This window comes from Petaurus breviceps, unplaced genomic scaffold (assembly GCF_028583685.1).
Source record: "Petaurus breviceps papuanus isolate PSGF00001 unplaced genomic scaffold, PetGlider_PUasm1.0 139, whole genome shotgun sequence".
Lineage (NCBI taxonomy): Eukaryota > Metazoa > Chordata > Mammalia > Diprotodontia > Petauridae > Petaurus > Petaurus breviceps.
Genome location: NW_027185697.1, coordinates 11494172 through 11505282, shown reverse-complemented (window position 1 = coordinate 11505282; position 11111 = coordinate 11494172). Strand labels below are relative to the sequence as shown.

The window sequence follows — 11111 nt, the reverse complement described above, 5'->3', positions numbered from 1 at the left end:
GTCTTTTGGAGTTGGAAGGAAACTTAGAGGTCATCTACTCCAGCCCCCATTCATTTTACAAAAAAAGGAAACTGAGGTACAAAGATTTTAAAGTACTTACCTAAGGTCACAGTAACTGAGCTGAGATCCCCAAGGAAACTTAGAGGTCATCTGCTCCAGCCCCCATTCATTTTACAAAAAAGGAAACTGAGGCACAAAGGTCATAGGTAGTGAGTAGCTGAGCTGAGGTCCCCAAGGAACCCCTTCCCACACCCATTTCCCATTCAATTCAATAAATATTGTGCTGTGCTGAGCACTAGAGATACAAAAAGAGGCAAAAGACAGCCCCCGCCCTCAAGGAGCTTTCAATCTAATGGGATTTAAACACCCCTCAGCTATCAACCCTATGGTAGCTACAGTTTTGAGGCCCCCTCCTCTAGGTGCCCTACCAATGCAGGAAGCAAGCTGACCATTTGGGGTGTTGTAAGATGTGCTCCCCAAACTTGCTTCCCCACCCAGGGCCATAGTCCCCTGCATTTTGTGATTTGCAAAGCATTCTCTGTACATTATCTCACTTGGACCACAGCCCTGCGAGGGCATCATCTGTGTTTGTAACTAAGGAGCTGAAGCTCCAGTTACAGGACTTGGTTGTGTCGTATCGCTGGGTTTACCTGATGCCTTCTGGGCCGTTATCCACAATGATGGCTCACCCACCCGAGTCATTCCAGCTGGAGATTTGTTTGTTCTTCTTGCCTCAGACCATATATCAGCCTAGATCAGTTGTGGGATCAGGAAGGCCTCATCAGATCTGGGCCCTGCCATCGATAGCCCAGGCCTGCTGCCCCAACGGTCGCAGAGCTGGCCTGGGAGCACGTGCTCTGGACGCCCCGCCCAGTGTTGGCTTCACGGGATTGTTCATGGCAGGGGCATGTCCTTCCAGGCCCATGCAGTAGCCTAGAGTTAGAAGAGACTTGCCGAGGGGAGGGCCCTAAGAATGTTCAGCTCTGTCCCTAAGTCTGCCTGGCATTAGTTACTAAAGGCTGATTGAATTGAATACGAAGATGAGCCAAGACACATTTCCTGCCCTTATTTCCTGCCTTTCAGGAGTTTGTGGTCTAAGGGGAGGCTAAAGACATAGGTAGCAGCCACAGATGGCACAGATCGCTGAGCCTAGAGTTAGGAAGACCTGAGTTCAAACACGAGCTGTATGACCCTGGGCGAGTCACTTCACCCTGTTTGTCTCAGTTTCCTCATCTGCAAAATGAACTGGAGAAGGAAATGGCAGAGCCCTCCAGAATCTCTGCCAAGAAAATTCCAAATGGGGTCACCAAGAGTCAGACAGGACTGAAATGACCAAACATCAACATGACAGGCAAGGACTCTCTTAACACAAACCACATAGGAGACAAACGGTTTGGAGAAGTGAGAAGTGCCTGCTGCTTCCAGGTATCCAGCTACCTTGGCTGCAGAGACAAAAACCCCTCAAGGGGCTTACAATCTATTGTGCAGGATAACACACCTGATTCTGTATAGTAAAGAGAGCTTGGGTCGGGGGAGCTCTGGGAGCTAAGGAAACCAGCAAAGGCTTCTTGAAGGTAGGTCTGGATCTGAGGTTTGAGACTGTCATCTCCTGAGGTATAAGAAACCCCAGTGGCAAGGCAGTGCATTCTGGGAGTGAGGGACAGCTAATGCCTAGGCCCTCTGAAGTAAGAGATGGAAGGAGTGTGTGTGTGTGTGTGTGTATGTGTGTGTATGTATGTGTGTGTGTATGTGTATAAGGTTGTCAAGGTTCTGGATCTCTCCTCTTCTGTAGGTTTTCTCCAAGATCTTCAGCCATGAAGCCTTGGAGACATATCTCCCCAAAATCCAGCTGGTGATCCAAGACACGCTGAGAGCCTGGAGCAGCAACCCTGATGCTATCAACGTCTATCAAGAGGCCCAGAAGCTCACGTTCCGCATGGCCATCCGCGTCCTCCTGGGCTTCAGCATCCCTGAGGAGGACCTCACCCACCTCTTTGAGGTCTACCAGCAGTTTGTAGAGAATGTCTTCTCCCTGCCTGTTGACCTCCCTTTCAGTGGCTACCGTCGGGTGAGTCCAACCCCTTGTCCTGAGCACCTTGTCAGCAAGGGCCCCCTACTGGGAGGAAGGCAGGAGTGAGCAGCGTCCCCACTCACAGGGAGCCCCTCATCTAAGGGGCAGGACTGTTGGTGCCACTTACTGAGGGGATGGCAGAGGCCCTGGTCTGGGAAGGAAGACCCCTCCCCTCAGAGGGGCCTTATGTTCTAAGACAGTTACAGGGGAATACATATTCAGGGACATGCAAAGGGCAGAGAAGAAACCTGAAAGAATGGAATGGGTTAGGGTTGGAAGGTGAGGATCTTCTGGGCATTTCTGAGGGAGAGGATCCTGGAGAAGTGAGAATGCTGTGAGGAAGGTGTGTGCCTGGATCCTTTCAAGAAAGCATCTCTTTCTGAGAAAGTTGGGCATGAGAATCCTTGTAGGCTGAGGCTGGGGCATAGACAGGCTGGACTCTGCTTAAGCCCTGAGGCCCTTGGCTGCAGGCATCATTGCCCCTGTCCCTTTGCTACCTTTCCATGAACTTGTCTTGGGACGATTGGGGGAGCTTGGGCTCCCTTCTCACTCCCCCAGTGCTTCCCATATTCCTGAAGGCTTCCATTCCCTTGCAGGGCATCCAAGCCCGGCAAACCTTGCAGAAAGGGCTGGAGAAGGCGATCCGTGAGAAACTGCAGAGCACGCAGGGCAAGGATTACTCAGATGCCCTGGACATCCTCATTGAGAGCAGCAAAGAACATGGCAAGGAGATGACTATGCAAGAGCTGAAGGTGGGCACAGCCCTGCCCAGGGTCTGGGAGGGGCCTCACCGGCAATCGATCCCAGTCCTCTCATCTGATAACAGGGGAAACTGAGGCTCAGAGGGCAGAAGGGACTTGCCCTCTGACACACTAAGATCACATCATGTCTGAGGTGGCAGGGAGACATTAATTTTTGCAGATGAGGAAATTGAGGCATAGAGGCTTCAATTTCAAAGTGGATTCCCAGGATCAAGTAGCTAGGAAGTATTTGAGACAGGATTTGAACTCAGGTCTTACCTGAGGCTCTGGGGAGGTTCAAGTGAGTTGGCAGCACCAGGCAGGAAGAGAACAGTGGGGGTGAGAGACTCGTGGGTGCAAGGGTCTGCTGCCCCTTCCCCAAAGATGCCTCGGGGCCAGCAGAGGGGATTCTGGGCAGTGCCTGCTCTGTGGATCCTTGCCCTGACTGCTCCCTCCACATGCACTGTAGGATGGGACCCTGGAGCTGATCTTCGCAGCCTACGCCACCACGGCCAGTGCCAGCACCTCCCTGATCATGCAGCTGCTGAAGCACCCCAATGTGCTAGAGAAACTGAGGGAGGAGCTGCGAGCCAATGGCATCCTGCACAATGGCTGCGTGTGCGAGGGCGCCCTGAGGCTGGACACCCTCATTGGCCTGCGCTACCTGGACTGTGTCATCAAGGAGGTCATGCGTCTCTTCACGCCCATTTCTGGTGGCTACCGCACTGTGCTGCAGACCTTCGAGCTAGATGTGAGTGTGGGCTGGCAGGGGAGAGGCCAGGGAGACCTGCCCCCAGGGAGCCCCAGGTCTGAGGGGGAGACACAGGCCCTGCCCCCAGGGAGCCCCTGGTCTGAGGGGGGGAGACAGGCCTTGCCCCCAGGGAGCACCTGGTCTGAGGGGGGGACACAGTTATCTCCCCTAGGAGCCCTTGGTCTGAGTGGGGGACATAGCTCTCTCTCCTCTGGGAGCCCCCCCCCCCCCCCCCCCCCCCCCCCCCCCCCCAGAGCGTGATCGCCATACCCCCCCCCCCCCCCCCCCCCCCCCCCCCCCCCCCCGCCAGTTTCTAATACTCCTCTGATTACTCACCTGTCCTCATCTCTCCCAGATCCATTCTCAATGGCCTTCCCTGTCTGTTCTAATCCTTATGCAGGGCTTTCAGATACCCAAGGGCTGGAGCGTGATGTACAGTATCCGGGACACTCATGACACGGCTCCGGTTTTCAAGGATGTAGACGTGTTTGATCCCGACCGCTTTAGCCAGGCTCGGAGTGAAGACAAGGATGGCCGCTTCCACTACCTCCCCTTTGGCGGCGGCGTCCGGACGTGCTTGGGCAAGCATCTGGCCAAGCTCTTCCTGAAGGTGCTGGCGGTGGAGCTGGCCAGCACCAGTCGATTCGAGCTGGCCAGCCGGACATTCCCGCGGATCACCCTGGTCCCCGTCCTCCACCCTGTGGACGGCCTCAGTGTCAAGTTCTTCGGACTGGACTCCAACCAGAACAAGATCCTCACCGAGACTGAGGCCATGCTGGGGGCCACTGTCTAACGGGGCTCCCCAGGGATGTCCTCCCCCCACCCACCTCAGCCTTCCCATAGCTTGGTGGGGGGGTGGGAGCCAGCAAAGGAATGGGGGGGGGGTAACAAGGAAACCTGTGTCAGTGTCGGGGGACCCTGGGAGCAAAGAGAAAAGGCTGAGGGGGGAGGAGAGAGGATCCAATAGCTTTTCTCTCCTTTCCTTTGATGGCCCACACCCTCTGGCCAAGCCAAAAGGGTCATCCCCACAATATGGGGCTGGGAGGAGGGTCCGTCCCTTCAGTTTGGAGCAAGGGGTTGCTTTTCCTTCTCTGACTCCCCCCTTCCCCAGTCTCCCCCAGCCCAGCCCCTCATTCCTCCCTGCATGGGGCGGAGGGGCTTGGTGCTGCACCAGCACCAGGCAGGCTGTGATCTGCTGGGGACCCGCATGTCCTTTACAGTGTTAAACGTGTGGTGTTAATAGTGTTTTTTGATGTTGTTTCACATAGTTCCCTGCCTTCCTCCCTTCCCTCATGGTGCCCCATTTTATTTCTGTTCTCCACCTTTGGGTTGGGGTGAGGAGGAGTCTAAAGGGAGGGGAAGGGATTTACCCCCTTAGCTAATTTCCCACCCCCAGCCCCAACTCTCAAAAACAAGACCTGCTCTGCCCCCACCTCCTGCCACTGCTCAGCCCAGGCCTTGGACTCCCCAGAACCTTCCCAGGCTTGGGGGTTAACCTGCAGCAAGGCATTCTGGGTGATGGCCTGGGGGTGGTGAGCCAAAGTGGCCATGAGTCCCATTAGAGACTCTCACCACCACTCTGGACATTTGAAGTCACCTGTTGCTGCTACTCTTACTCTCCCCCCCCAACGTCCCCCTCTACCCTGTGCCCCTTGCCCCCAGCATTAGCCCTGGAAGCCCAGGGTGAGCACACTCAGCTTCACTCTACCCATCTATCAGCCTCGAGCCAGACTCCCTTCCCCATGCCCAATCCCTGCCACTGAGAGCACTTGAGCTAATAAGCCCCTCCCCATCCCATGCCCTTATATTTATTAATCAGTCCCTGGGAAGCCTAGAATTTTCAGAATTGGATAGGTCAGCTGTCTCCTCCACTTTCTCTGCCTCCCAACTATTGCCCTATTTTTAATGATGTCCTGAAAGTGAGGAGGGAGGAAATGATGATTTCCCTTAGACCGTGGCCCCCTGCCCTACTCTCTGACACCCTTCCCTAGGTCAGAGCATTATTCTGATGGTCTAACCATAGCCCTTCTTACTACAGATGGTGTGTATATCATGCTTAGTCGGGGAAGTGACCTGTTGCCATGAGCCCTTCTTCCAGAAATGCCAACCCTGTGGGGATTCAAAGGCCACTTTGACCTTGTAGCCTGACCTAAGTCCCCCTTTCTCCCCTTCTCCCTCTGGGTGGGTGGATGGATCCAGAGCATAGGGGACGGGGATACGGCTGCTTCCTCAAGAGGAGAAGCTAAGGCTCTGTCCCTACACTGTCTCCTCTTCCCACCAGGTTCCCCAGACCCTCCCCTTGTCCATATTTCCCATTAGCCTCTTCTCCAGGAGGAGATGACAGAGGAAGGAGGAGAAATACTCAAGCCTCCTTTTCTTTGAATCTGACTTGAAGCCTTCCTGCTGGAGTCTCCCTACTACTAAACAGAGATGGAGGGGAGCTCTGAGAAAGTTACTAAATGGGAGTTCAAGGCACCCAGCAACAGGACTAAATTTTCCCTTTTTCTCCAGACCCTCCTCTTTCTCTGCATCTGAAGAGGAGAAGATGGTGGGCCTGGTAAAAAGGTCCCTCTCACTTACCAGTGGGTGAGGTTCACCTGCTAGGAAGTCAGGATGGGGAAGAAGGGATGGCCAGGACAAAATGGGGCTATGCTCACTGGGCTTCCCCTCTCATTCCCTACCCCACCTTGTCCGGCTCCCTTCTGCCCCGTCCCATTCTCCTGCAGCTCCGTAAACCATGGGTTCAAAGTCTTAGAACCCTAGGGCAGGGTCACCTTGAAGGATGGCATTCTGGGTAACTTGATGCAAACCAGCCAGAACTTGGGGGTGCCCCTATATCTTTCAGGAGACTTTGGAGAAGGCCTGGGAGATTCTTCAAGGAGATTGGTGGGCAGAGGGTTAGGAGGGTGGCTGGACAGGAGCTAGGGGGCCTGGAAGCCAGGAAGGACAGAGGAACCTGAACTGAAAATTAGAAAAAAAAAAGTGGATCTAAGGCACTTGGCTTGACGGCCTGGTTTCAGTTTTAGGCCAGAAGCATTCATCTGTTAGGAACGCTATCGTCTGCCCAGATGTGTGTACACACGAACATCTCCAGATGTGCATCTGTGTGTCTTTTAGCCCTAGATTTAGATGGGGGCATCCTAACCAATACAGCCCCCCGCCCCCACACACGAGGCCACACCTGCAGTGGGTTTGCGGAATAAAGCACTTTTGATGTCGGGGGCCCTGGTGGTGGCGCCCCCTGCACCATCCCAACCCTGCCCAATTTGCTATAATATTATTTTATACACAAAAAAACAATTTTTTGGTTGCAGAAATGTTATAATTTGTTTTTTGTCTGTCTTTATAAACTATTATAAGTACTATTTTTGTTATAATTCAAAATAGATATTTAGTATAAAGGATTTTTTTTGCTGTTAAATATTTGTTATTTAGTAAAATATGACCCCCTGCCCCCATTATTGTAAACGTGGTTCAAAAATATTAATATGTTTTTATCGCGACGGTTTTGTTGTTTTTTAATATTGAGCAAAGAGCGCACTGTGTTTTTGCGGTTTTTTTTTTTTTTGGTCATTGTCTGTTATGGAGCTGGTGCTGTGTGTGTGAGTATGTTCTCTCTTGTGTGGTTTTTAATATGTATATAATATTTCGTGTGGCATATTAAAAATGAATGTTGTGCGATTTGTGATCTCCAACATAATCCATGTGGCTATTTTATAGACTTCCATAATAAAAGAGGGGACTCTGCCTGGCCTTCCTTCTCTTTGTGGATTTTGTCTTTTCTTTCCAGAACCTGTGGGAGTGGGGTGAAAGCAACATCCCTTTGCCATCCTTTTGCCTGCCTGGGGGCAGCACTGCCCCATACCCAAAGCTAGAAACAGAGTGAAATGACTGTGATTTTGTCCCAGGACACCATAATTTAGGGGGCACTGACAGTTATGAGATTTCTCATTACCCTAGAGATAATGAGCTAAGCACCTAGTTAGCAACAATGCTTAATTAAAGTAGGAAAGCTCCCGAACAGGCCTTTCTTCCCTGGCAGACTCATCTTAGGGGAGCCCCTTCCCCCCTCCCCTCCAACACGGCCTCTGGAGGTCCCAAGATCTCTTCCCACAGAAGTGACTTTCCCACCTGATCAACTGAATTTGTCTTGAAGAGTTGATTCAAGGTCATGTTTCATGCTACTCATTCTTTCCAGGCCCATTTTGTGCCCACAAACCTGGGAACAAGGATTCCTAGCTCTGGTCTTGCCCAGATCCTTCCCTTTTCTTAAGGAGCCTAAGTACCCAGTAGGTGCCGGAGATACAAACACAAGAGCCCAGACCCTGCCCTCAAGGAGCTTATGCTCTCCTGGGAGGGATGCAGTATAGACACAGACCAGTCAATACCAAAACTCACAGAGAAATGTGGAGAGGGAAACACCGGCAGCTGTGAGAATCAGGAACGGCCCATGGTAGCAGGTCCTGCTGGAGGTCTTGATGGAGGGAGGGGGCTACAGGCAGGTGGGGAGGGCCTAAGAAAGATATGGGAGGAGCATTCCCAGAATTCATTTCGTGGGATCAAAGCCTTTAAACCTGGAAGGTCCTTTAGAGATCAACAGGTCGAACTTATTTTACAGAGGAGAAAACTGAGGCTCGGAGAGGGGAAGTCTAGGTTTATACAGTTAGCAAACAGAAAAACTGGCACTGAATTCTGGCCAGCTGCCTCCAGATGCAGAGCCTTGAACACCACCCCATGATAAGCCTGGGTAGGTCTTTCTATGTCTAATCTAAATCCTTCCCAGTATCATGTGGCCCCTTTACTCATGCTGTAGACATTCATCTCCCAGGGGAACTCCCTTGGACGGACTGTAGGAAGGTGGTTATGTTGCCTTTTCTTGGAGAGGCACGGAGCTGGAGGGCATCGTCCAGGAGAGAGGTGACAAGGGTCTGAACTAGGGTGGTAGCTTTGGAAGGGTCTATCAGCAGATAAAGTTACAATCATGAAGGTTGGGATGGAGCCCAGAGCCTCCTTCCTTACATTTCTGATGAAGAAACCAAGATCACGCAGTAGGGAACCCAGTTCCCCTGACTCCTGGCTTATGAAATGTTCAAGAGAAAATCTTACATGAGTGTGAGGTTATGGGCAGTAGAGGAAACAGCAGAGCCCAGGAGGCTCTGGAACATTTAAGCAGAGTGAAAGGCCAGGGCAGATACCAGGACCACAGGTTCCCTGGGGCACGTGCCCCATTGCTCTCACCCTGGCTCTATCTCCTTCCCCAGACCCATCCCTGGCCTCCTTCTCGGGCCACCCTGGGCAACCACGCCAGTGATTCCTGGGCCTGTTTTGGAAAAGGTGGCGGTCCCTGATTTCTATCCAAACCACCTCCCTGAGACCTAGGACAAACAACCTCAGTGTTTGCCCTTGACCAGCTAACCGTTTGCTATCTAATTAGGGGGCCTGGAGTCCCCCCTGACCCCCCATGGAGGGTAGACTGACGCAGGATCCCACCCTTGTGGGAGGGAGGAATCCCGCCTGGGTTTCCGACCTGTGTGACCGGGGTAAGAGCCAACATTCCTTTCCCTAGGTGCCCCCTCCCCCAGAGCCCCAGCTCCTGGCCAAGAATGGGGGTCAGGCCTGGGACCCACAGTACTCCCTCCTCTTTGGTGCCATGGGCCATACCACAGAAGAGAGGTTTATTTGCACTTTGGAAAGAAAACACACACATACACACACACACATTCCCCTTAGTAAGTTTTTTCCCTTCTCCTGAGGCTCCTGTGGAAATCTGGAATTTTCTTTGCCTGGTCCCCACCCAGCTGTGAACTTTCTCTGGGCTGTCACTTTCTGCCAAAGGTCTGAAGGGCAGGACTGGGATGCCCTCGAGGCAAGCTACCTGGCTTCCCAAAGTCACCCACCATAGGCCTTGGGCCATGGCCCTACCCATATAGGACCTCAGTTTCCCTCTCCTTATACTGCAAGAGGATGCCCCCTTTTTTCCCCCTAATCTGGGAAAGTGAGTAAAGAGAGTGAAAGTAGCAAAGATTCATAGTGGGGATACCTGACAGACAGAGAACATTTTAAAAAATGTTCATTTTTTTAATGAAACATTTTAAAATGAAACACAGCATTTTAGAGAGGATTGTGGCAGAACTGCTTCAGACTATGTGCTCCCTGAGAGCAGGGCCTGTGACTCCTGCATCAGACCAGAGGTCCCTCAAAGGCAGGGATTGCTACCACCCCACTAGACCAGGGGATCCCTGAGGGCAGGGCCTGTGTCTGCCCCATCAGACCCAGGATCCATGAAAGCAGGCACTATGTCTCCTCTTATCAGAGCAGAGCCTACCTGAGGACAAGGGTTGTGAGTGCCCCATGGGATCAGGGGCACACCAAAGGCAGGGGCAGGTACCACCCCCATTAGACCAGAGGATCCCTGAGGGCAAGGGATATATTTTCCCAATTAGATCAGGGGCTCTGGGGTGAGGGGCAGGGCCTGGGTCTCCACCATCCCAATAGAAGCTCCCTGTGGCATGGTCACTGCAGCCTCACAGTCTGGTGGAAAGAATGTTGGAGTTGAAAATGTACATTTCAGTCCAGGCTCCATAGTTCACCAACTATGGGACCTTTCAGCAAGTCACATAAATTTTTATGGCCTCCATTTTCTCATCTGTAAAATGAGCAGATTTTAATACTAAGTCAGGAATTCGTTTGTTTTTTCAAGTTAAATTTTCTTTTTCATTGTGAATTCAACAATTACAACCATTTCAAGACACACAAAAGAATGGGGAAGAGACCTGAATGAGAAACTATGAACTTCTTCTGAACAGTTTGTTACAAAAACATCTCTGTATGTTTATACCTATGCATAAAAGCTTGGCAAGGGCATAACAAATGACTCTCTGGGCACCTTTGTGTCCCCTTCCCTGCCCTTCCCTCCTCTGTGCTCCTTTTCAAGACACTCTATTGATGCTTTCTTTGTCACATCCATCACTGATGACTGAAGGACCCAACCCTCCTTTAGTTTTTTGTTTTTTTATCTTAATTTTTTCAATGAACGAGAATTGTTTTTTTTTCATCAATATGTCTCTCCCACTCCCATCCTTTTCACTTGAACAAATGGAAACAACCAAAAAAAAAAAAAAAGGCCGGTCTCTTTCTTCATTTTAAGTTCCTCACCTTTCTAACAGGAGGCAAGGATTAAGTAACATATTCATTCTTTGGAACTTGTGGTTTATCATTTTGTTGATCAGGGTCTTTGTCTCTCAGTTATTTTTCTCTATAATGTTGTCATGGTATAAATTAGTTATCTTGGTTCTGCACTTCCCTCTGCAGCAATTCATACAAGTCTTACCCGTTCCCTCTGAAATTGTCCTCTCCTCATTTCTAGATGCCATCTACACTAGATGACCCTCGAAGTGCCTGCCAGCTCTGATATTCCATTACATTTCTATGCCACACTTGTTTAGCCATTCCCCCATCAGGATGATACTCTTAGTTTTTGGCTTTTAACTTCTATGAAAATAATACTGACATAACTGAGTCAAAAGGTGGTATATTGGGCATCTCTCTG

The 11111-nt window shown here is 51.2% G+C and overlaps 1 protein-coding gene across 1 annotated transcript in view; it reads left to right on the top strand.

The window, feature by feature from the left end:
• Nucleotides 1-7315, top strand: part of CYP26B1 (cytochrome P450 family 26 subfamily B member 1) — a 26798-nt gene extending 19483 nt beyond the window's left edge. Inside the window, exons 3-6 of the mRNA XM_069066543.1 lie at nucleotides 1793-2068; nucleotides 2668-2823; nucleotides 3281-3562; nucleotides 3963-7315. Coding sequence (XP_068922644.1) covers nucleotides 1793-2068; nucleotides 2668-2823; nucleotides 3281-3562; nucleotides 3963-4355 — 1107 coding nt within the window. The 3' untranslated portion in view covers nucleotides 4356-7315. The remainder of the gene's footprint in view (nucleotides 1-1792; nucleotides 2069-2667; nucleotides 2824-3280; nucleotides 3563-3962) is intronic.
• The last annotated feature ends 3796 nt before the right edge of the window (nucleotides 7316-11111 follow it).